Source organism: Pezoporus occidentalis, unplaced genomic scaffold (genome assembly GCF_034315485.1).
Source record: "Pezoporus occidentalis ecotype Australia unplaced genomic scaffold, CSIRO_AGI_Poc_V1 ctg119, whole genome shotgun sequence".
Classification (NCBI taxonomy): Eukaryota; Metazoa; Chordata; class Aves; order Psittaciformes; family Psittacidae; genus Pezoporus; species Pezoporus occidentalis.
The window spans coordinates 997,084-1,023,850 of NW_026912983.1; the positions used below are offsets into that span (position 1 = coordinate 997,084).

Here is a 26,767-nt window from a genome sequence, read left to right on the forward strand (position 1 = left end):
ACTGTTATTAAAAATAAGCCATCTCTATTCCCATGGTTACCACAAAAATCACTTTGATGGGATGTGCTTGGTGAATAGCTTCCTATTTCACATGCACCTGTGGCCAACGAGCAAGAACCCACTCAAGGAAAAAAATGACTAAAAGAGGAAATATGTCACAATAACTAGTCAGAAAAATAATCTGCAGAAGATGAAACAAGTACTCCCAGGCTGACCACAAAGCCTGCATGTTCACAAAGCTAAAAGTATTAACTGTTGTAAAGAGTTACCTTGCCAACACGCTCCAACTACTAGCTGCGTCTCTATCTTTGAGGGATGAAGTGGGTAATCCTCAGTCACTGGGAAAGGATCATAGGAAACCCCATCCACGTAGAGAGTTACCACTGGGAATTCCACGCTGACAACATAATGATGCCACTCCTTGTCACACACCTGAGTGAAGACAATTTTAAACATTCTACTTTAATTTGGGGTTTTAATCACACCTGAGGAACTGATCTGGTACTCATTTTGCATACGCACCAATGACCTCTAAGCCTGTACAGACACACATTGTCTCACACACATGGCATGCATCTGACAAGCAAACCAGCCGTCAAGTATCTACAAATTATTTCTTTTCTTCTATTGCCAATGTTGGAAGCTGTGTGTAGTTCTGTTCCTTTAATAACAGCATATTTCAATGTAAAAATATGTATCTACAAGCAAGAACCTTCTGAAATAGTTATAATACAACTTTATTTGATAAAGGATCTGTGTTGGCTATGAGGGACTGTTGAGAGAAAAATGTGACTGTTTTGAATTGAAAAAAAGCCTTCCATAATAGAATTACAGTGAGAGCCGACTAGTTTTGGAAAGTAACAATCTTCCCATAAGGGCATATATGGGCATTTTACCACTGAAACAGGAAACATTGCCCTGCACAGAAAATAGAAGAGCCTTAGACATTAGAAAGTAACTCATCACTTAGGTAACTTGCAAAACGGACCTGTAACAGTAACCTACAGCAATTACAAGAGCCTTTATCAATTTACAGATATACAGTGTTATTTTATCACTCAGATCCAGAGGACTAGAAAAGCACACAGCTCCTTCTGTCTCACTCTTCATGATCATAAACATAATGAGTTCATAAAACTAAGTTCTGCAGCATTTAACAGGACCAAAGTGAAGATTAGTTATTAAACCCTTCATGCTCTCATCTAAAATGATTAAGTATATATATGACTGAAAGAAAACAGACAACCTCTTTGTAAACAGGAAGCAGAAAGTACCTGCATCCCTAGAGGCCTATTAACTCTTTGTGGAGTAAAACCTAATTAAGAAGCCTGATTTGTAGCTACTGCTCACAATGTGTAAAGAGTCACAAATTTTATTTCAGTGTGTAAAGGGATTAAGAAGTTCTTCTGTTATCCTATTTTAATGCTATAAACTGGAATACTTCCTGCCTTCTCATGCACACTACCTTATGGTGTATTTGGCGAAGATAACTGCCATCACAGCTAAGAGACTAACATTGTATTTTCACATATAAACCCACATTTCCCTACCTTTCAAGACAATGACTTGTACTTTGATTCATGAGTTTCACTGGGTTTAGCAAAACCACTACAGTAGCGTTTTATGTTCAAGATGAAAAGGTGAAGCTGAATCTCTGACACCCGATCACCAATAAAATAAGTATTGTTGTGTCCTATAAAACATGACACCAGGAGTCTGGAGCTGCTAAAAGCACTTATTAATAATTGTACTGTCAGTTTGGTCTCCAATGGCTTTCACTGCATTCTAACACCCTACCAAGTCTTCTTCCAAACTTACTTGGTTCAGTTTCCAGTGAAACTCGGCAGGTTTGTATGTTTTTTCCTCTGAAGGATCTTGGCGGAAAAGGAAAACAAGTCGGCAGTTGTGCACATAGAGCGTGTAATGGTGCCGGTTCATATCTGCATGAGGGGTTCAAGTAAACATCATTATTTTCTGTAAAGCTTCAGGACCCCACAAAATTCACCTGTTCTGCAAGTTCATACGTAAATTCCCATGTAGCTGATTGGAAGAAACAAACGTGGAAGTAAATCAGACCTTTTAAAAGGAACACAAAACATCTGTAACGGTAGTTAGGGTGAGCACCTTTAAAGAGCCTATGAGTAATCCACTGTACAACAAACAGACGCGTCACAGATGAGCCTGTCAGCAGGAGGAAAAGAGAAACAGCTCTGTTTGCAAACAGAAGAGCTTTTTTGTTCCAAGTGAGTAGCTTCTATCATATCTAGTTACTGTTTTGAAACATGTACACATGATGGCAGGTAGACGTGCTTTCCTAAGAGAAAACTGTAGTTGTAGCTGGGAAGGACTGATCATTTCAAATGAATACAAAGGTGAAATGCTAGAGAAACAGGTAAGAAAAAGGAAAAGAAACATTTTGGCTACACCATCCATTCCATGGCATGGGGGAGTCAAAACAGGAGGGAATGAAAAAAACCACCAAAATCATGTCAATCTTTCACCCTGACCGCATTAAATCTGGCTGTGCTGTTCAGTGCAATTTAGTCAAAATTGCCTCCCTGTAACAAGCCTAGTTCTAGTCTTTCAATATGGCATCATATACCATTGAAACGAAGGCAAATATCTGTCCTACCAGAAACTACCTGTGACCAAAATTATATGGTAAGGGCAAACCAAGGAATAGGAAAGGAAAACTTGTTTTGAAGGTCTGCTTCCTGTGTACTTTGAAACAGGAAAAGCTGTATTTACATTTGCCTTTTTTCTCCCGTTCATTCACTTCCATGAATTCAAAAGTATGGGTTTTGGTTAACAAGAATAGGTGAAGGCAGGCAGAAGAGGAGAATATCTGTACCTACTTCTGCATGACAGTCACTTTTCTCCTGTTCAAAGAAATGCTTTTAGGATATTACAAATACTGTTAGATCTTTCTTATTTTCAAATAAAACTTAAAATCTATTCAATGTAGTTTCCTTTGAAAAACCCAGCAGCATTTTAAATGAAGTATCTTTCTAATACACTGAACAAATCCACTGTGCCAGCTAACAAAACCAAGAGTTCTTTTACCCCCATTAGACAGCAATTAGGGAAACAGGGTTATCAGATTTGCTTCTTACTAATAGCATCTCTAAAATGATTGTGTCTGCAGCATTCACAGAGACTGAGATTATGCACTGGGTGAAAAATTTCATCACTGGAGGGAGAGAAATTATCTCCTCTTATAAAGAAAGATACAGCAACAAATGCTGTCACTAAACCTGAAATATGTATTTGAATGATTTTAGGCAGTATCAAGAAAAAGGCTATTTTTGGAGATGCAAATCAAGACTGCACTGCAAGGATAAGTCATCTACCACAGCAAAGAAATGCATGATGTAAACTGAAATAGAACTAGAAAAACAAGTCTGCCTAATCTGAAGCTAGACAATCTAAGGCCATGACTACAGGTAAGCACAAGAAAAAGTGACTTTCACAATTCATTTCACTTCCAAGAAAAATCTAAACTAGAGAAAAAAAATAAAGGATCTCACAGATGCTGCCCCAGCATATAAATCCAAGCAAACCCAACAGTGAGATCATTTACAGTTGAAGTATTGACAAACCTGTCTTGTCTGAATTGCACAGAATTGTTTCTTTCTCTTTGGTTCCGGGCCCATGCCTCATCCATACTGAAATCATGAAGGGCTCTTTTAGATTGATTGTGACAACACCATCTGGAATCTTCACAGCTTGAGTGCCATTGAATTCAAAGACTTGGTCACTGTCATGACCATTATCTGTAGGAAGTCCTATCGTCCAGTTAGCAGCACTACTTGGAGGTGGAAGTAGCTCAGCTGTGCCAGAAGCAGCACCTACAACAAAAACACTCAAATGAAAAAAAGGTAGAAACTAAAGTAGTCACTGCTACTTTCAAACCAAACTGGTTTGCTGAGCACTAATTGTTCAGCACCGTCAGGATTATGCACTACCACCAGGCAATTCTCCCTTTAAATAAGGTGGCATTTATAAGAAACATGTAATAATCACAATGACTTCTATAAATTTAACTCCTGGGTAGACAACTCATCTCATTAGAATTGTTTTGCTTACTATCTCTGCAGCTGTAGAGCCTTATTTTGACTCTCTCACAAGAGCCATTACATGAATACCACTTGTCCCTCAGGCCCATGAACATGATGCCTTTCTCTTAACAGTGCACCAGTGGCAAGACTAGTATCCATCCAGTTGAAGAAGGCTGTATAAGCATCCCATCCCAGATCACTGTCCAATAATATCACAGGCAGGAGCAATGATACCCAGCAGGTACTCAGACTGCTGTTTTTTCAAGCCTAAATCATTAATGTCACAGTGACATCATTAGGGAATAGCCTGGGTCTCTAGGGTTAGATCATATTCATACCTTCAACTAACTTCAACTGAATTTGAAGATGCAAATCATTAATGACAATTCATCTTATCTTCATTCTTCCATATTGGCTACAAAGAATTCATAAACTTTTCACAGGATCCACACTGCAGGGTATGTGGATACCAAGGTGCCCTTAATTCCCAGGATGAGCACAGTATGGATGTACCTGCAAGTAAACCCTTCTTTCCAAAGCACACTTCCCTGGTTTTCCATCTGCTTTTTCACCATGTATTTTTTAACTGCATCCTTCACATCCATCATTGTCCCTGCCCAGGCCAGGGGGGGCTGGAACTAGATAACCTTTAAGGTCCCTTCTGACTCAAACCCTTGTAAGATTCCATCATCATGCCCCAGGAAAAACAGAGAGGTTTTAATGGATAAACCCTTCCTTATACTTACAAGTATTTCAGCTCTTGGAACATGAATCTCAAGTGAAAGAAATTAGTAGTCTATATAAGCTAGTGGAGAGGCAGAAGAAAGTGATTCTTTACTGCATTTGAGAATTACTTTGTCACCTCCAGCCAATTTGATGCTTTTCACTGCATGCTAGAAAACTACATGCCAATGAAGACCATATCTACTCAACCGATTTGTGGTCAAACTGAATAGTCAAAGAAAAACTACTAAGACAGAGAGGTGACTTGATCTGAACAAAAGCATTCTTACCACAAAGTCTGTGAATGGATTTCTCAGAGTAGGTGTCTCTGTCACAGCCTTTACCAATATGGTTGGTTTCTAGTTCAACCGTTGCTTGAATTGAGGTTACTGGCTCATCACATGTCTCCAAATGCATACCAGGGAATAGAGCTAATGCACCAGTACCAGGCTCGTATTCTATTCTTTTGCTCCAGCCTGCATATTTACACAAAGAACAATATTAACAGTCTCTCATGTTTAACTGAATGTACCAGCAAATGCTAAAAGCAGACAGGGAGAAGATGAAACTAACCTTGCCAGCCAGGCTTGCATGTAGGCTTAATGCTAATTTTAACCAACACATCCTCAGCAGCTCTCTTCTTCCCACAGTCATATGCTGTTACTGTCAGTTTATACTGATGTTCTTTACCATAGTTTAACTTTTCTGTGTTTTTTATATAACCTGATAAAAGAAAAAAAAAGAGCAATAATCAAGACATCAATTTCTATTCATTTCTCAAGGTCACTGCCACATTAAATACACCCAGATACCACTTCTGTACTTCACACAGGTCCCAAGACTTTAACAGACACAACTGGAGTGAATTAGCCCTTCACTATTTGAGTTTTCAATGCCTGACATCAGGTGCAGATCCTTAAAAACTACATAAATCCAGAGATAAGCACACATACATAGAACAGCAGGTAGATACTTATCAGACTCTGAATAGCATATTACCCAAAATGAAACTGTTCAGAGGTGGTAACTGATACATAAATTACCAATCTGCACACCTGTGACAATTACCCATTGGCCATTCCCCAAAATTATCCATTGGATCCCCAAAACCTCAAACTAAAGCCCACTAAAAACTGGTTTGCTGTGATTAATCAGCTTGCTTGAACACCTAGAAGTAGTTCTATAGATCTTGAAGGGTCCACAGATTACCAGTGGAAAGGAACAACCTAAACAAATCACTGCACTTCAAAACCAGTAACTGTAATCTCCAGAGCCACATCATGAGCATCTCAAACGTTAAAAGCACACACAGGGAATCCTGTTTTTAAAAGCTATACTAAAATGGAATAGAAAACTATAGGGCTGGGGGGAAAAAATGCCTATTAGGAGCTGGTTTGAAACATAATACAGCTACCTTTATTTTGAAAAGCATTTTCCAAGAAACAACAAACATGCAACACACCATCTGCTCCTGACAGCAGCACACAGCAGCACAGGGTGTTGGCACTGAAAGACATCTCATTTCTCATTATCAAACTGCTGAACACCTCCATTTAACTATGTTGTAGGAAAGGGTTAAACCAGGCCTGCTGTAGTTTTAAGCCAAACTGTCTGAAGTCCTATTCTTAGAGTGGCAAATTATAGTAATTTCCACTCCATTTCACACGATTTTCTTACCGTCTTTGTCAATAGCAAAAGGTACATCCGGAGTTACAATTTCATAACTGCAAATCTGGCTGAACTGGGGGGAGCAGTCTGCATCCACTGCTTCCACTCTGAGGATGTTGTCATACCTCTTCCCTTCAATAACCGTTGCCTTGTATGACTTCTCCTTGAACACAGGGGCGTACTCATTAACATCGTTCACCTGAATGTGTACTGTTGCTCTGGAAATAAAACAGAAAGGTCAGTTCCTATATAGCATCAGCCCCTATTCATGCAAGGAATCTGACAGACCTTCACAACCTGCACAAGCTCCCTCTTGTACAGATGAAGCTGTCCTTCACGATTTCAGTTCCCAGAACAAACTGACCAATGACTAATAAAACTACCAGTCTCCACCACTCCAACTAGGAAAGCAGTGGATGTTTTCCTAGTGTGCTGCTACAGAATTCAGTGTAGTTCCAGGTTATTGCTTACTGTTGTTTATTTGCAGATACAATCCAAATCTTTGTATTGCAACCATTAAGTTGTCACAGTCTTACAGAAATACAACAAACCCCAGCTGTGACAAAACAGACTCTTACTTCTGTTAAAACATCTTTCTAGTTCTTTCCTGCTGTCAGAGTACTTGATATAAACACCCAGTTCTTATTTCATGTGAACAAGAATGACAGTTAAGACTGATCTTAGACTCAGAGCTCAGTCAAGTGCATTTAATTAGCTTGCTTTGGCTAATGAAGCACTGAGCTGGCTAAGACAGTGAAAACTGGCTTATTTCTTGGATGTAGGAATGAAATTTAAATGGAAGAATCACGTAAGTGGAAGAAACACTTTAACACATCATATAGCCAAGCCAGATTATCCTAAACACATAGCAGCTTGAATTACATCATTTCACACTTGTCATTGATTGCTGGTATATATAGAACAGGAAAATAATGCAGTTTCTGCCAATGCCCAAGAAGAAAAGGTGAATGATGGAATGTAAACTAATACAGAATTTGATTGCTACAGCCCTTCCATTAAAGCAAAAGTCTTTAAGGTTTTCTTTTATCCTGTGTGCTCAATAAATGTCACAAAAAAAAAAAAAAACAGCCTTCTGTACAAAACAGCTTTAAACTCCTGACTTAAAAGCTAAATTCAAGCTGAACTTTCAAGGCCAGGCTTGGAACTGGATGAGCTTTAAGGTCCCTTCCAACTCCAACCAGCCTGTGACCCTATGAACCCCAAGATGGTTAAAAGCCACAAAAAGCCCACACAGACAGCACTGGGCAAGGGAAATTTCCACAGTGGTTTGTAGGTGGAGGTCTCAGAAACCCAGCATTCCTGCTGTGGGTAAAGAAGAGTTGCAGAGCATGCTGCCAGATCTGCACTGCTTCATTACGCAGCCATGAATTTGGATAACCATCTCAACCAGCACAGGCAGAAAAATACAGGTTAAGTTCTACAGTGCAGAGAAGGAACTGTACACTCTCAAACCAAAGGATATAATTCCAGCCAACCCAACAAAACACACGGTGCTTTATTTCTCTTTGAAATCTTTCTTCAAAAGTCAAATTGAATATCACATAGTTTTCTGTAAGTGTAATTCTTAAGGAGATAACTTTCTGCTATTTGAAGCATACAGCTATAGAGTAACAAGGTCATATTTGTCACCAAGATGACTGCTGCTGTCTATTCCTCATCTTATTTATGCCCTTTTCTTCACACAGATGGTAATCTTCCACATGCTCTGCAGATGTTTACACCAGGGTGTTAAAACTGTTATTGTCAAGGGGATTTTCTAAAGAGCATTTTAGATTGTGGTTTTTTCTTTAGATAAAGACTAGCTGAAGATTGCTTTGTTCTCGTTCTTTAATCTAGGCAGAGAGAAACTTATGCTATTGATCCGGCTTTTTTCAGCAAGGCTGTCTGGAAATGACAGCAACATGTTTTCATTTCCATTTTGGTTAAGTTTAATAGAGATTGACCTCTCAAACCAGTCTTTTGTTTTACAAACTGAACTCTGGAACAATGAATGGCTTGGAATCCCATGCAAACTCTCTGTATCAACTCTAGATGGATTTTAACTGTATCAGGAGTTTTCCTGCTTCTATCCCCACACTACTTTCTAATGCAAATTCGGAGACATCAAAGGATAAAGCAGTTACCAGGAGCCAAATGAGCTTTATGGTCCAACCCTAACCATTCTGTATGATCATTGAGAACACAGCTAAAGAGGTGTCAAAACAGCTCATGCTCATTTTGCTGCTATTTGTATTACCCTTAAAGCCTTCCAGTAGTAACACTTGGTTTACATTTACTCTAAATACACAGACCATAAATCACCATGAGCAGGAGACCACTTGAAACCAAACTTCCCCTCAGCCTACCAACAGATTTACTTACTTGTGGGATTTCTTTGCATTTGCTCCATCTGGTCCCTTGCCACAGTCATAGGCCTGTATGGTGAACGTGTAGTCCTTCTGTAGCTCACAGTCAAGCTTTTCCTTAGAGCGTATTATTCCCTCCCCAGTGGATTTATCCACTACCACTGCTTCAAAGGGAACATTTTGCCCGTGAATTTTAAATCCACAAATCTCACCTACAGATTCAAAGTAAGAGAGGTTACAACTGGTCAAAACCATTACACTTTCATTTTGTTTCTTAAATAAATGACCAAATATTTTGCAGCCAAGGGTTTGTGAGGGTCTGTGGACAAAGCAAGAGCACTGTGCTTTAAAATGGGTGATATCTGGGAACTTTAGTAAAAAGAAGCATACGTCTGCCTTCCAAGCAACTGGTTTACTTTGCATCCATTCATGCAGGAATACAAAAGAGAAAAAGAGAAATGTAGACAGGCATTTCACAGGAGTACTTGATATAGCTCTAGGGTAAGAGATCTTACGAGAGCATACAGCCAAGGCCACTGGTAATATCTTCCATGCCAAGCTACTGGGAATAGCTGGGCAGCTTGTTCATTTTGACCAGAGCAAAAGGTTAAAATGCACAGTTACAAGTCAAGGGATGAAAAAGCTTCAAGTACAGGTTCAGCACCATAATTACAGAAATTCTGTCAACAGATCAAGGAACAAAGTCTTCCTGTGCAATGTACCTGGCTAAAATTAGGGAATCAAAATAAACTACTGAATGAGAAAGGTAGAAATACCAACTTCTCAGGCATCCATTTCAACAGCTATCTGCTAACACAGACAAAATCTGTTAGTCAAGGAAGCGCTCACATGGGATGATTTAGTAGGCTTTCCCTTCTATTCAGACTCTTCATCCTAACAAACTTGCAAGAGAAGTCCCTAATACATCATTTTAAACCCTATCTAAACCTAATATACTACAAAACCTCTTGCTTGCACCACTAGGTCCATCTGTCAGCCCGTTATGGGGAGCGAGTTTAGCACACCTAGCTGTGCTGACAAAAGGCACTCAACAAACATTTTGATCACCTGTGTAACTTCTGTCTTGAAGGTGATTTTCTTACACCAGCATAAACCACTATTTTGCTATTCTAGTTGCAGTGGTATCTCAGTACCAAGGATGCACTCCTGCTGCAAACATGGCTAGAGGTATTCAGTAAAATGTATTTGATTTCATATTTTAAGCTGCTGAAGTACACTGCAGGGAAGGTGTTACAACGCTTCAGCAGTTATATATTACTTTCCAAAGCATATGAAAAAAGATGTCCCAAAGAAGCTATCAGTGGAAATATCAGAAAACACTATTTAGCCCCAAAACAACTTCTTCAGCGTCCATATAGTGTTCAATAATCCCAAGTGGTTCAAATGGATGTCTGATTTACAGATATTTCTAACCAAGGGTTCGGTTACATACAGATTTTATCAATATATTTGAAAATAGAAAAAAACTGGGAGAATAAATGGGACAAAAGAACATGACAGGATCTTCTGTTTAAGTGCTGATTCCCCATTTCATAACCAAAGTTAGTAGGTTAATATTCATAAAAGGCATAGAAAGAACCCTTCATCACCTTCTTTGGTGACTGTCACCTCAAAACTCTCTAAAGGGAGAAAAGATAAACCCAAGTCAGTCACAGGAAAAGTTGAAAGGGAGCAAATAAGGAAAAGGCAAAGATGCACACATTACACAGAAAAGCTTTGGAAAAATTGTCCTTTCAAATTCCAGTGGAGATTTGCTGTAACTGTTACAATTTTAGAGTTTTAGTTTTGTTAAACAAGATTCAATCTTTTAACTCCAGGTTGCCATTTGTGCAATTTTGAAGGATTTAAGTTTATCAAAAGGCTTTTTTCTTTTTCCCTTTTTTAAAAAATACCAACTGCTAAAGATGCTTTCCAAATTCCATGTTGATGAAGAACTAGAAAGCAGAAGTTATCAGAATGTATTACACTATTCTACGTAAAGACGACACACTAAATAACTTACACAAGCTTTTATCTATTCTACTGAAACCACCACGTTTCTACAAATAAAACCTTCATATCCCCCTTTTGAGCTCCAGGAAAAACACTAATAAATTAAGCAGTCATGAGATTTTTGTGTTTCCACATACATTTTTAGCAGTTTAGGTTGTATAACGCTTCACATTTGCCAAATGTAAATTCAACACCAAACTTGACAGTATTGACATAATTCATGATTTAAAAATATACACACTAAATTGTCAGCCTGCTGAACATAAAAGCTTTAATGTAAGAAACGGGGAGTTAGAGGGGGAAGCTATATATTTTCCTAGCAGCACATCACTTTTCCAGGTTAAACAAGCAACCCAAGCTTTTATAGTTTTAGTCTACTGCTGAAACTGTTTAATGCAGGACAGAAGAGATTCAGGTACGCAACTATTAGTACTGAGGATGCCCCAAAGTAGTCTGGCTTTGCCCTTCCAGCCATTCCAGGAAAGTACAGCCTTGCAGCGTCCTGGATCTTCCACACTTATGAGGAGATCTCAGATATAACTGAGTTTTACAACAGTATTAGATGACTGACAGGCACCTGGAATGGTTTCACAGACTTAATGATCAGTTGTCCCTGCTCTTCACTCCCCTGGAAATCATGTTAAACCCCCAAACTACCACCTTTTATGTATCACTTAGCATATCAAGTATCATCAACATCTTTGACCTGAATTCCAGTACAAGAGAGCAGACCTGTACCCTTAAAATCTCTTCTCCCAGATCTCCTGGTAATTCTTTCACCTTTCAGCTTGCAGTAACACAATTAAATCAAGTCTCCATTCTAGAGTGGCCTTAGGAAAGAGACAAGGCACTATAGTCACAGAGAAGCATTTTTCTTAGACAGATTTACAGCTTAAAAGTGAAGCAGAAACATAATTAAGGCAAGTCACCTTACAATGCACGATGGCCTTCATTTTAAAAGGAGCCAGTGTCTAAATAGCTCTCAGAAGGTTCTCCCTGAAAGTCCCTTCAGGTAATCCCTAGATTTATAATCAGCCCTTGATTTTAATGCACTCTTGTGGCAACCATATAATTTATTTCAGTCTATTCTTACACAGGATATAAATATAATCCCAGATTTTAATGTGTTTTGGCAACAGGATCACCCAAGTAAGTTTTACACTGTTTAAATTCACGGCTGACACCAGTGATCAGCCAGAACTGACATTCCAACTGCAGGCTTTTAAATACTGCACATCTCTGACTCCTCTACACCCACCTCCCTGCTCCCTTCCAGTAACTCTGGGAGTCAAGCACTGTGTGTGAACTTGAAGACTGCAAGAAGAAAAATAATGTAAGGGAACATTAAAGCAGAAAGCCTGATAATGGGGGGAAGAGGGAGAAGTAGATGAATGCAGCAATTACCTCTTTGAAGAAGGGAAGGCTGTTAAAAACTGGTCAGTTCTTTATCATCTGAAGTGACCTTTAACTCTGGCATCAACCCCAATGTGGCTGCTAGGAAGTTCAGGCATTACAGTTTTGGCTTCCAAGCATAAGACATAAAAAAGCTCTCTGGTAAGGATCTGTCTCCAGATGCTTTATAAGGGGTAAAGCTTTGGCTTGCCCTGTACTGTACAGCTCAACTCCTGCCAGATGTTTCTCAGAATAATAACTGACCCAACACAATCGTATTTTCTACTTCATACACAAGCAAGATTAACAAAAAGTCCTTTTACGACTACACTGACAAGGTTCTAGTGACTGGAAAAGTTAGCATGCATGAAAACTTTGGTGTTACTTGCAAGTGCTCTAAATAAGCAAATGCAGAGCTCCCAAACTAACAGGCTTTTTGAGCTCCCTTCTTCAAAGCTTCTCTGCAGTGAAAAGAAGCAAAAAGGAATAATTCTCTGAAGTACAAAATAATTCCAGAATTAAAGCTCCCTTCCTTTCTCAAAAATACATTACAGACTGTTAGAGAGCTCCTTCAAGACAAAGATGACAATCTACAGACTAATATTCCCATACATGGGTATTCATTTTCATCTCTCTTATGAAATGCAGATTTTGATATAGTACAGGTAAGGCTCTTCTGTGACTACAGAATTCTTGGCACTGAACTTTTGCTGCCATTAAGTAAGCTTAGTCCCATACCATGCTCCCTAAGGTTTCACGCTACGTCATATGTGCTTAATGCTTTTCCTCATTTCATTCTGAACTTGAGATATATTACTGAAATAAATTTTTATCTGTCCTGATCTTAGAGCAGGATAATGATCAATCTATAAATTATTTTATGCTTGATATATTGGGAACCGTTCAGCTGAATATACTGTGACTAGGAGAGCACTTCACAGTGCTTCGCTCACCTGTAACTGCAGTTGAAAAACACATTTCATTTTATAGGTAACACAGGTTTGTGGAACTTACATTAGCCAGAAAACATACAGTAATCCTCTGTCCTAAAGATATTCGGTATTTCTCCTTTCTAGTGTAGCACAGTCAAATGACCGTGAAGATTTGGTAGAATTTTAAGGTTTCAATCACTTTTACTGTTTTATCTTTCTCTGTGCTGTTACAATATAATGATGTAAAATCCTGAATTGTATTATATAAAGAAGGTACATAAGCTATTAAACTGGATGTACAGTGTTTGACTAGATACTCTTTAAACTCTGGAGTCAGCTACATCGCTGCATCTCCGCACCACAGAAGGAGAGGAAGGGTATTCTGCCAGCCCTAACCAAGCAGCAGTCTGCATGAGGGTCATGGAGAGCCTTCAGGAAAGCCTCCTATTGCACTATGTGTAGAATGTCTCCTAAAAAACTACTTTTCTTAGTACCATACCAAACTGTTAAAAAGCAAAGCAATTTCAGTGGTAACAGTCAGGGGTAACTCCATTTCAGTCTGTGTACCACGAGAGCTACAGAACAAAATGCCACTTCACGCATGCCTTCAATTTGGTGCAAAACCGGCTGAAATACCATTGCAACAAATTTCCTCTGAGCTTTGCCAACCAGCTGCGCAACTGGATCCCTCGCTGGATGGGATGAGATCAAAATCTGTATCTGTTTGATGACACGGTCTCATTCATCTCTCTACGTATCATTTCTTCATAGCCACCACCCAGCTGAGCGCTGCGTTACACAGAGGCTGACTGCAGACAGGACATCAGCACAGTACCTGCCCTGAGCAAACAGGGGCTGGGGGTACAGCAGAGACACAGCATCAGTGCTTGCCCACTACACATGTGAACCCCACATGCCTCTGGGTGGATTTTGGGGGTTCATTTTAAAGAATGAATAGAGAGTCTGCAAGATCACTTGCAAAGCTCTATGCATATTCATGCCCTAAGTCAAAAAATTCCTAACCCCCACAAAAATACTTCTTGCATCCCAGATTCGTAAGTGGAAAATGAAGTACTGTGGCTGAGAAGTGGTTTTCTCTAGGGGTGAGCTGAGGGAAGAGGAATTCAAACCCTATTACAGGCACATCAAACCACCAGGGAAACATTTCGAACACCTTGCTAGTGAGACCCTGTGTTACGCTCTTGTAACATTCTTTTATGTGAAGGCATCCAGAATGCAATACAAATTCAGTTCCTTTTTGCATAGTAAAGGGGAAATCCATACTGAGAGCTTCAGACATCGAACTGATTTTAGATATAAACTACTCTAATATACAATAGGAAATGTAGCTGTCCTTTATGTTTTCAGCAAAACCATTTAGGATCAAATTCGAACATGACTCAATTTGTAATGCAGAAAAGTTTCACTGAGGAATGAGAACAGTCATTGTCTTCTCAAGCAGATCTGTAACACTGATGGTACAAAAGACTGGCTCCATAGGGTCTCTACACGTTGGGCAGTATGGTGAGGCATCCTGCCATGACTATATTCAAACTCCCTTTTCAGAAGTGTCATTCCACATTTAAACCCATCCGTATTACCCTAGAAATGTCTTTATAACCCTGCTTATTTTTGTATGCCTGAATTTTAGGATCCTACCCACAGAACAGTGAGCAAAGCAATAAAATACTACTTTTGCTTGCCCCACAGTTCATCTACTACAAAGCATTTAAATGGACTAGTTTCAGGATGTTTCAACATCTCAAAACTGAAATAAAGCAAAAAGCTCTATTTAAAGTATCTGAAACCTCCAGACAGCTCAGAAGCTTCACAGCTCAGCTGGGGGGTACAGTTAATTAAATACCAACCTTTTGAAGCCTGAATAAATTTGATTTATAAGCAGGAATATACCAGTTAGGGCTGAAACAGCCACTTAATCTCCAAACTGCTTTGTTTTGCTGTGAAAACATGTCACTGATCTAATGGGCTTCTCACACTTCCACACCCACATAGATGCTGCTGGACAAGAACAATGCTATTCTCCACTCCAGGCCATGACTACAGCACCACCAGCCAGAACTGATAACGCTGATTCAACACTTCTCCCACATCTGGTCTCCTTAAAGACAGATTCAAGTATTGTTCCATTTAATGGGAGACAAACACTTTTATAGATTCCCACAGCACAGTCATTCAAAACTGACGCAGTTCAAATCCAACAGTCATATTGAGAAAACTTCTTCACAAAGTCACAGTTCTGGACTTAGAACTTCACTATTTTAAAGCCATTGTTCTGCTGCTGCTGCCTCAGAATTGTTACTTTCTGAAAGCCAAACCACATAATCTTCATACAAACGTTTAACAAAACCAACTTCCAGTTGGTAAAAGTGCTCATTTTTATGTTCATCATTAAATACGTGTCCATCATTAAATAAAGCAGGCTGATATAATTTACATCAACATGATGGAAAAGCATCTCTCATTTGAAGGGATGTTTTGATATTGGATTTTCCTCTGCAAATTTGATAGTATCATAGAATCATAGAATAGTTAGGATTGGAAAGGACCTTAAGATCATCCAGTTCCAACCCCCCTGCCATGGGCAGGGACACCTCACACTAAACCATATCACCCAAGGCCTTGTCCAACCTGGCCTTGAACACCACCAGGGATGGAGCATTCACAACCTCCCTGGGCAACCCATTCCAGTGCCTCAGCGCCCTCACAGCAAAGAATTTCCTCCTTATATCCAATCTAAACTTCCCCTGTTTAAGTTTTAACCCGTTACCCCTTGTCCTATCACTACAGTCCCTAATGAAGAGTCCTTCCCCAGCATCCCTATAGGCCCCCTTCAGATACTGGAAGGCTGCTATGAGGTCTCCACGCAGCCTTCTCTTCTCCAGGCTAAACAGCCCCAACTTCCTCAGTATATTCGGGGATAGTCTGCCAGTACTTCCTCAAAGCTTCACAATATCCAGCACTCAATAAGTCTTTGCTATCCACCAAGAGGTATAAACCAGCCATTTTCAAAATCTGATCCATGCTGCCAAATTCCCAGTGCCTACATTTAAAGCACTTGGGAACTGTGAGCGATGATTCACATTCCCCTAATCTCCAAGGACGCAAGTCAACCTTCTTGGACCTCTTTTTACAAACGCATTTCCCAGCACAAGCGTCTTCATTTTGAAACTTCACATTTCCTAGAGAGCAGTTTTATTTCTAGTTAGAATTACTTAACCTCTGCTATGTGTACCCAACACCTGAGAAAGTCTGATTTTCAGAGCTTTACCATTAGCTTTCTGAATTTGCAAAGCAGCCTTGGAGATAATTACAGCCTCAAAACTGTTACTTTAAGTACCACTTCAACAACTTGTGACTGAGCTGCCATAATAGTGTAGCACACCATGCAGTCAGCATGCTGAACATGTTAAATGGCTGTTCAATCATCCTCTTGTTCTGTCACTTCCTCCTTGAAGCCAGGCTAAGCAATGTTCCCCAAAACAGCTACTGTCACATCCTCTAAGTATTTTACTGGGATTCTCAACTCTCAAACTCTACTTAACAACTAAGCTTCTGCAAGTATCTAACTTAGGCTTGTGTTGTCCAGTACCGCTAATACCTGCAGATGCCCAATGGTATTCTTTAGAGTTTTCTAATACTTTGTCAACCAAAAGAGTGTCTTCCATAAGACTGCATTTCCACAAGACAAAACTACTGCATAAGTCTGTAAGAAAACTCTCATTTGTCAGTCATATGTTGAAACGCAAGAATCGCCCTACATTTTGCAAATCTCTCATGTATCATTCTCTATATTCTTTGCTAGAGGAGAAAAAAAAAAACCTTTTCTTCAGTAGAAGGGGCTGTCCCACATGTAAAGGTACTCCAAACTGCTAAGCCAACTGACCATAGAAACGCAACCTTAATTCTATTCATTATTGTCTTCAATCTATTAAGACACAAATCAAAACCACTAAGAAAAGCAAAAACTCTCTTCAGAATGGTAAGAAAAGAATTGTTTCAGAACTCCTAGACTGAATGCTGTGAAATGTGGAATCCAGGCGATGGAGGAAAAGACACTAATGCAAAAAAACCCTGAAAACCAAAACCCCAAAACAATGTAACTCCCCCAAAAGCAGAAGTCACACAAGCACATGACATTGAAAGAAACATGGAACACCTGCAATATAGAATGCTCTCTGGTTTGGATATTTAGCTACAGCTGTAAATATGAAACAAAACTCTGGTCCATGCACAAACATTTCCTAGGGTTTAAAAGCTCTGAGGCATTATGCTGCTGTTAGGGAAAACACAGAAGTAACACACAGCATTTGTCCTCAAGAAAGCATTTCCAGTTCTTAGGAAAGAAATGCAGATGAATTCTTTACCTGCAAAACGCAGAGGTGCATCTTTGTCCAGGGCTATCAAAGGGGGGTCCAGGAGCACTGTGTTGTCATTTTCTGTAACTATACCATGATAGGTTGTTTCAATCCATGGCTTATGCTTGTTAACTGAAAGGAAAACAAAGTACAAAGTCAAAACGTCCGAAAACTTCTTTAGAAGATGTTTTATAATGCTGATTTCAGTATTTTCCTCTTTCATTTTTCTAAATCTGAATTTGCATCTTACTAAATTAAAAACTTTGAGACAAAATCCTGGCCAAGTACGTTCAGAAGAGTTCAGTGTCCTGCAGGCTTCCCTAAAGTAACTCAGAGATTCTAAATTAGTCCCTTAACTATGCTGGGATTTAAGTTGTCCCTGAAATGCAACTCAAAAACCTTCTAACAGTGATGGGGAGCCACAGCCATCAGTGCCAAGTGCAACACCAGGAAAACCTATACTCAGCACCAGATGAAAAATGACTGGCCAACATGAAACACAAGGACTTGTTCACTGCTCTCCAGCAAGGAAAACCTGGGATGCAGCTGGTGGACTGTTCTTCAGGGAGTTAAACTAAACGGTGACAAAAGGACACTTAAGCAAATGATTAAAAAATCATAGAACTCTCACAGGAAACCATAATATTCCCCAATACGCTTTCATCTGCAATCTTTTACTTGTTACTAGCAACAAACTGCTAGACAGGATATAATATCTTCATACATAATAATGCAGCAAGAGAGAACTCACAACAAACTATTTTAATGCAAATAGTGCTTAATTACCACCGTGTGGTTTTACTCAGTATGGCAACACTATCTTTATTGCCTCAATAGCCTCACATGGGCATGCTTTCAATATTCAGCATACCAAACAGCCAGCTCAATGTCAACCACATGGTTCTATTTACCCAGAGAAGTACAGGGCTGCAGCACCCTCCAAGGAACGTGGTGCTTTAAAAGGAACTCTGTCATGCTCAGAGGGTCTAACACAGCGTTCCTCCCTCGGAAGGAAGGCACCGATAACTGTTAACATTTGAGTCGCTAATGGAAACAACATCTCTCAATTCAAATCTGGTCTAAACACAAGCGTTTCACTAATACAGCTACAGTTGTTAGGAGCATAAGGAGGATACAGTTGTGTACTTTTTTGTCAGTGCATCTGCGGTGGTTACACCTCAATCAAACAGCTCAGACCCCCTTCACCCATTCATCTTCTTTGCAAGGACCTAGTATAAAATCCTAAAAAAGATCTCTGCCAAACCCATCTCCATTCTAATGCTTCTCAAGGCAGATGACAAATTAATTGGTTTTAAGCATTGAGAAACCTTCTCCTGATTTAGCAACCCACAGTAAATCCCACTACTGAAGGGTAAGGAAGTTGTATAAAAGCTTGAAGCACTGCAACCACATATGAACAGAATTATGAGTATGTTAAGCATCTGCAGAGTCTAGTGAACCTTCAAACAACAGGCTCAGTTAAAAGCAAAGTCATGTCCTTTTATTGTGCTGCAGACAATAAAATCATAAAGCTTAAACCCCTTTGTGTTTAGGAAGGCTAAAACATCACCAGATTTTAAAACATAAAGCTTAAATCCCTTTGTGTTTATGAAGGCTAAACATCACCGGATTTGAGAACACCAAACTTACTGCTGAATATCCAGGAAAGGCCCGTTATCCATATTGGGATCTCCTGACTCCAGCGTAACTACACACTGTAAGAAATTCTCCAGCTAGCATTTGAAATATGAGGCACAGCTTATGAGTGATACATTACCACTGCCCCTGAACCTACCACGAAAGTGAACCAGTTGGCTTAAATATTGCTGAACGTTGGATTGAAAACCATCTTTTCACATTTTTTACCCCTTTCATTGTCCCAAAACTCCTGAAATCTAGAGGAAGTTGTTCAAATAAACTGTTCACACTGTTAATTTCAAACCAAAAGTCCGCCCATTCCAAGCTTGACACTAACAAAGTGCCCTGAGCTGTTAATCTCTTGCCATTTAACTGGGATAAACTACACTGGTTTCCTTGAAACACAATATTCACACTATTTGTAAGCGCCTCAACTGGCATCTGTTGTAAATCCCAACTAGCATTTAATCTAGTCAAGTGAGGGAAGCTACCCTGGCTCAACACAGCCAACTGACTTCTACTTAGCTTTCAGTGGCCAAAAAATACTTTAAAGCCAGCTGAGCAGCCCTCTTTTTCCAGGTTGCCAACTGAATTGTAACAGCTCATGCTAGAGCCTTTACTGCTGCCAAGCAATGGCTGAACACATCTGCAAGGTGAGCACAAGCCACCTAAGCAGGGTTATCTAAAGGTAACTGCTGCTAAACTATATAGGAAGAAAGGAAACTGGTACCTGATGTGATGTGCGCCTTGAACACAGCTTTTTAAAGTACTCTTTACTTTAGGTAAATGCGTTCAGTTTCCCATGAATGAACAGACCAGCTTTTACTCACAATGACTGGAACTGCAGAAAAAGGAAAGTACCTCAAGGAAAGGATGCTTCACCAAAAGTAATGCAAGAATACACATCAGATCAACCAGCAGCAACTTTCCCTTGCTGCTTAAAACAATGAATGAATGTAAATGAATATATAGGCAGAGCAGGGGGGGGTTAGGGATAGTATGGAAATGTTAATCAAAAGCTATGATCTTAAATCAGAATTAATCCTGTTCTATTATTTGAATGTGAATATATAAAAGTTAAATGTACTTATCAGAGTCCTTTCCAAGGACTTCCTTTGTCTTCTTACAAGTGGTCAGAACACTAATTTGACTTAAATGGGATCTGGCACCTACATAAGTGAAGATCTGGACACACCTCAACCAGAAAGGGCTGTAACGGAATACACTTCTTCTTCTGGGTAACTACTTTAATGTACAGCATTGTTTAGCCACGCTATCTTTAGAAACAGATGAAGATGATGTAACAAGTACTAGAGTTTGAAAGCTAGGTGTTCAACCCAGTGACAAGACACTCATTTGTAAAATCCACCTTTGAGACTTCACGAAAAACCCAGAGATTGCATACCAAGATTATATTCTCTGTCAATCCAAATGAACTGCGCTCAATAAACTATGTGGAGCAGTTCTTTACTCCTGTCCTGAAGGTCTGACAATAACTGATCACTGTACATCCTTTTGATTGTGTTTCTCTTGATGTAAAAGAGGCAAGCGTGCCTTTCAGAGAGACAATAAAAACTCTAAAGTATGTCTTACCCTGACTATTCATAGTTTAGTTCTGTTCTGATGAAATCCCATGCAATATCATTAAAGCAACAAGTTTGTATAATACAGAACCACAGAAAAATATAGCTCAGCCAAGGTGTAAAGTTCTACACAACAAAATAATGCCTCCTCCTCCACCCTGAAAGTACAGTTTAATAAGAAAGGGTGTAGCACAGCCTGATTATAATGTGTGTTCTGTTCCTGCCCTAGGCTCAGCCAATCTGCAATGCAGAACTGTGCCTCTTGTGAGAAAAGGGTGAGGATTAACTTTGTATATAACCAACTTGAACTATCTCAGTGGTTCTGAAAAGATCTATTGTATTTGTTTATTAAATGGGCTCTTCTCATACCTCAAATTTTACCAAAACCCATTGTCTTGCAACCAGGTACAAACCATGGGCTAAAACTGAACACAAGTTTTGCTCAAAGGCAGAGTTTCTTGATAGCATGGCACTTTTCTCCAGTATGGCCTTCCAAGACAAACTGTAATTCCCATTACTGGGACACGAAAGTGGTAGGCAGTAATAGATTACACAGAGATGAATCTGCACGAGGAAAGGGATTAGGTAAGGGCATAGGCATCCACATTAACCTCTACAGTTCCTAGTTGAAGGAAAATCAGGTGGTTGAAATTCATCCCACAATTTCAGATCTCTGTCTTGGATTCTTTGACACAGGTAAGGAGCACTTGCAATGTCTGCTCTGGAAGTTCAACTGTCATACACTGGGAGCACAAGGTAATGCTTATAAATTGTCAGGGTCAGCCGGCACAGTTAATAGTAGTTCTCCATCCACCATATTCAAACTAATGGCTGTAGAAATTTAACGGGTTTTATTAAATTATAGTTTGCCTAAGGAACACTCTCTGGTTTATCACCACTTACAGAGCTTCACGTTGTACACTGAACCAGTGGCCTAAATCTGAGTTTATTTCTACAGAGATACATGGAAGTTTTGCAATGAGCCTGAAACTAAGCTACATGCAAACCACGCACAAACTAGTCACAGCTTTTAGCACCCACCACTGCAGCAGAAGAAATGCTCAGAGCACCACAGACCACACATAGAGGACCTACTGACCAAATTTCTACTGGGATAAAAGTCTGGCAGGAAAAACAGCAAACCAGAAATATTCCAGCACAGAACAGCCTAAGCAGGATTAGGCCATCAAAGCCCTATTTTTTTTTTAAGGGAAATTTAACATATTTTAAGCTAAACCAGAACACTGAAATAGAAAACTGAACATTTAATAAATTCCCTTTTAAATGTGGCTAACTGTAGTGCAAGAATGAAATCACTTTCTAACTGCTCTCATATTTATAAACTTCACTCCTTGAAAGGGAATCTTATTTACGAATACAGCAACCATCATCTCAGTCTAGTCGGCACTTCTGCCTCTATTTGTTGATCCCATTTAAAAACAAGGAAACCAACTGGGAGCTGCAGCAGCAACTTGTTTTCAGCCTGAACACAAAGCAAGTGAGATGAGACCTAACACTATAAACAAAAGACAGACAGACAGTTCTTCAAAGGCGCTCGGGTTTCTAATAATCCTTTCTAAAGGCTCCTAAGGAGGTTTAGTCCCTGCTGAAGCCACCGTGAGTCAATCAGTACGAACCAAATGAAAAAGAGGGCAAAATAAGATTTAAGACCAAGGCTTCTGGCTTCCTGAATGCTCCTATGTTTTGAGGTATGGCTATTCCCCTTAATATCACAAAACTTGAGAGACATTCTCTGAATGCTGCTACAGACAATGAGATATGGCTCAGGAAAATGGTAAAGCGCTTTTGTTCAGAGAACATCAGTGACTACACAAGCTTTTTCTCCTCTGAAGAACAGTTTCATAGCCACAAAGCTATCATAGATTTTCACAGCAGAAAATGCTGCTTTACCAGAATTCTAATTTAATCTGTTTGAGATAAGGTGTTGACATTATGCCGTCCTATGGCTTGGTCTGGGTTTAACTCCAAGCCATGAGAAACAGAAAGCCATGAGCCCAGCTTCTGTCCTGCTTGCTCCTAAAAAAAAACCCCAATTGTCTTTGCAATTTGAAACTGGTGATTTCAAATATGCAGAAACGTTATCTATCTGCAAGTCTAGAAATGCTTCTGTTGATACATTTCCCTGATAACTTGGCACAGGCAGCTCAACCTGCAGTCTAATAACATGAGAGAAGTCAACAGGCACACGAGTATTCCAAACACACAAAGTAAACCATGCTTGCCCTCCATTTCCTCAGCAGTGTATTATTTTATATAATATGTACAGGAAAAGAGATTAAAATAGTTTCCCTAAACAGATGGCTGTATATTATGCTTTTCCATGCATTATGCATCATAGAAAGGTCTAGCACTGGTTAATTCTGTCTCTTCTCAGTGCTCTCTTACTTTTATAAATCCTTAAAGGGAAAAAACCCACCAGAAATAGCCAAATTATCTTTTAGATAGTCTCAAATTGCCTTGCCTCTAGAAAGGAGATGGAAACTAACCACCAGCCCCATATAATGAAGGTTGCTCCTGTGTCAAAGAAACATCTGCAGTAAGACCATGGTAGTGAGAAAGTGGTTTGTGGTTTAGATTTAAAACATTCATAGCACCAGATAACTTCCTGAAATAATCACAGATCAGCAAAGCTTCATCAAGATAGCATTATTTTAATCAATACCCTTCCCTAAATGACCATAATTTGGAAGGGACTCAAGGCAACAGAGGTATATCCCTCTACCTGGTCACTAACCACAGAAGCAGCAGCCATTAACTGCACTGTCTTCTCGTCAGAAAAGTCATTCCCTTCCACTCCCCATTCAGCTCTGTCGATAAACATCCAATTGCTTCACTCTGACAAGCTCTATGTGAATGCACCACTAGCTACTGCTTTTCCTCTGCAATGTTAGTCCAGCAAGCTTAGAAATATTGAGGTCAACTTGACCAATCACACGATAAATCCAGTGAAATTGAGAGCTGTACATCAGCTGAACAGGAATTCACCTCTTTAGAACCTGAACCCAACCAGCCTCAAAGTCACAGGTGAAAAATATCTCAGGTGAACTTGAAAGAAGAACGGCACTGAAAACACAGCCCAAACCTGGAAGTTTACCATAAATGCCTCCAAACAATTGTTTCTCCTAACAACAGGGAAATGAGTTACCTGAGCAGCTTTCCAGGTGCTCTCCAGAGTTTACTTGTTAAATGCATCCTCATGTAACACTATTAACAGGCGTACCTGGAGTAGCCAAAGCGCCTTGAGGACCAATGCACATACTGAGCCAAATCAGATCTGTAACTCAGTTATGTGTGATGAAGTTTAACAGAACAGGACCTGCAGTCCAACAGCTCTGCAGGTTAGATCGGAGACAAGCACAGCCTTTCACAAACTGCACAAGAGCCGACAGAGCTGCCTAAATTTGCCATTTGTTTCCAAGTACACGTTAGCTACTTTGAAAACGGGTTTTGGTCTTGGATTTATTCATGACTTGGAATGATGGAAAAGCCATCCTGCTGTATTGGTGGGTTGAGCACTAAATGTCACGGTTGCAAGTATGCTAGTGAATAGATTGAACTTAAAGAGATCTCACATAGGTAAATCACAGCTCCTATCTAAACAGCAGGCTGCTGACTTACAGCAGCAGCTTCTTGGCCCTATGTAGGGAAACTGCAGCAAGATGTGCCCTTAATGACTTGTTTCTGCTCAACAGCATCCCTTCAACGTATCTGCAAGCCATTTTACAGCCGCACTTCCAATCTCCATTCAAATTAAACACAGGATCTCAAATCCCACCGTACGATCAAGTAAATCTTGCAGAAACGGCGCTCTCAGTTCGAGGGGTAACCTTCAGGTAAGGAAACGTTTGCAAGCCTCTCATGGAAATCTGCTCAGGAGGAGACCTGCAATGCGTATACTTTTACTCCACAAGATCAATCAATAGCCACCAGGCCAACGTTTAGCACCGCCGTACCGCTCCGTGCTCCCTCCTCTCGCTCACCGCAGCCGGGTGCTCTGCACCTCAGCCCCAAGGCTCGGCTCCCCGAGGGGGTTTGATTCCCCTTTCCCACCCCGCCGGCCACCGCGGCTCTCCCCCAAGCCCAAGCCCGTCACGGCTCTGCTGTGGCGCCTTTCCAAGCGCTGCCTCCCGGATTGCAGCGCCCGGGCCGCTCCGTACCGGGCAGCGGCGGCTCCCGGTGCCCTTCCCCAGCGGAGCCCCCCCCCCCCCCGGCCTCAACAAGTGCGGACCCCGCCTGAGGGAGCCGTTATGTAACAGGCGGCCGGCACCCAGCGCCGCCGCGCATCCCGGCCGGGCCGGGCCCCGCGGCCGAGGCCTGACCTTCGCGGTCGGAAGGGGCTTTGGGAGAGGGGGGGCGGAGGTGAGCACCGCCCGCATCCCACCTGCCCTCCCCGCGGCGCCGCAGGTGCAACAGCCGCGGGTCCCCAGCGAGCCCCGGGGAGGTGCGGCCAGCGCCCTCCTTCCCGACCGCACCGCCGCGATGTCCTCCTCCGCGCTCCCCCCCAGCCTCAAAGGGCGAACAGAGCCAAGGGCACCGGCCCCCCGCCCGCCGGGTCCGCCTGCGGCACAGCCCCACAGGGCGTCCGGGGAGCGGAGGCGCAAGGCGGCGAGGGTGAACCCGACCTGCCACCCCCCCCGCCCCATTCCCCCCTGCCGGTACCGAGCATCCTCCCACACCCGCCCCCCGGCGCTGTTTACCTCGAGCGGCCGCCGCTCCCCCGCAGAGCAGCCCGGCGAGCAGCAGGCAGGCGGCAGGGGCCGGCAGCAGCGAGCGCGGCATGCCCGGGCGGCGCGGCGGCATGGCAGCGCGGAGCGGTGCAGGGCAGCGCGCACCCCCGGCTGCCGGGGCGGCTGTGGCGCCCCCGCTGGTCCGCGCTCCGCTCTGCGCCGGGCGGAGGGCACGGCTCGGCCCCGAGGAGGAGGAGGAGGAAGAGGAGGGAGGAGAAGCGCTGCCCCGCTCCGCTCACCGGTCCTCCCCTCCCTCCCTCCCCCGCCAGCGGCACCTAAAATGGCGGCGGCGAGCGCGGCCGGTCCCCCCGCGCCCGTTCCCAGGCGGGGGAGGGAGCGAACCAACGCGCGCGGGGGATGCGGGAGAGCCCATGTGCGCGGCGGGGAGGGGCGGCGGGGAGCGCCGCCTACTGGCGGCCGTGGTCCGGCCCCGCCGCCGGCGCCTCCGGCCGGCGGTTTTGGGGTGATTTCATGGGTTTCTGGGTTTATTTGCAGCAGCTGAACCTCCCGCTGCAGCTGCGGGCACTTGGGAAGCAGGGCTGAGGTGCTGCCCGCTGGAACCGGACCCAGCTGGTTAATGAGAGGTTGATTGAACCCCCGACGTTTCAGAAAGTTCAGATCTCACAGAGCTATTTCAGTGCTTTCACCTCAACATTCACAGATCTCTTCGGCAAAAAGCTGGTTTTAACCCCATCCAACACTGATGCCAAGTCCACCATAGTGGGGTGCACAGCCCCGGGTCATCTGCTGGGCTCTGACCCCCTCCAGGACAGGTCAAACTGCCAACACCTGCGTGCAGCACACTATGAAACACATCAGTGCTTTCTTGCAGTGTTTTCAAAGCTCTAAAACGGTAACGCTCTGCAGATGTGTCTGCTTCGAAGATGCACGCACCTTAGAGCGCCTTCATGGCTCTCCCAGCTGGTGCCTGTAGACCCAAAGGGTTTCCCTGCTGCAGAGGAAGTCCTGGGATGCAGCATTAACCCTGCCCAAAAGGAGGAATAGCAGTGCTCACAGTTCAGGCAAATACTCTGCAGTGAGAAACCTTTTTTAGTGTAGTTTTACTGACTTTTATCAAGGCAAAAGTCTATTAGTTCTGCTTGGAAAAATCTCACAAGTCCAACCTAAATCAATAAGTTTCATATGAATAATTAAGTTGTACAGAACCTATCCTATAACAAAAACTTAACTTGCTCTTTGGTCAAAAACTTCCATTAGAAAATGCTTCGATAGAAGATGATCGGAGTTTTGACAACTAAAATGCAACCAA

At 41.7% G+C, this 26,767-nt stretch overlaps 1 protein-coding gene across 4 annotated transcripts in view; it reads right to left on the bottom strand.

Moving 5' to 3' along the window:
• Positions 1-25,796, bottom strand: part of CLSTN1 (calsyntenin 1) — a 38,000-nt gene extending 12,204 nt beyond the window's left edge. For 2 of the 4 annotated variants that reach the window (XM_062604402.1, XM_062604392.1), the window contains exons 1-10: positions 25,468-25,796; positions 17,538-17,660; positions 10,426-10,455; positions 8,832-9,027; positions 6,459-6,667; positions 5,355-5,504; positions 5,072-5,257; positions 3,600-3,848; positions 1,819-1,940; positions 270-432 (exon numbers count right to left, since the gene is read on the bottom strand). In XM_062604402.1, coding sequence (XP_062460386.1) covers positions 270-432; positions 1,819-1,940; positions 3,600-3,848; positions 5,072-5,257; positions 5,355-5,504; positions 6,459-6,667; positions 8,832-9,027; positions 10,426-10,455; positions 17,538-17,660; positions 25,468-25,570 — 1,531 coding nt within the window. In that variant the 5' untranslated portion in view covers positions 25,571-25,796. The remainder of the gene's footprint in view (positions 1-269; positions 433-1,818; positions 1,941-3,599; positions 3,849-5,071; positions 5,258-5,354; positions 5,505-6,458; positions 6,668-8,831; positions 9,028-10,425; positions 10,456-17,537; positions 17,661-25,467) is intronic. The other 2 variants (XM_062604409.1, XM_062604396.1) reach the window with 1 other exon arrangement.
• Between the last annotated feature and the right edge of the window lie 971 nt (positions 25,797-26,767).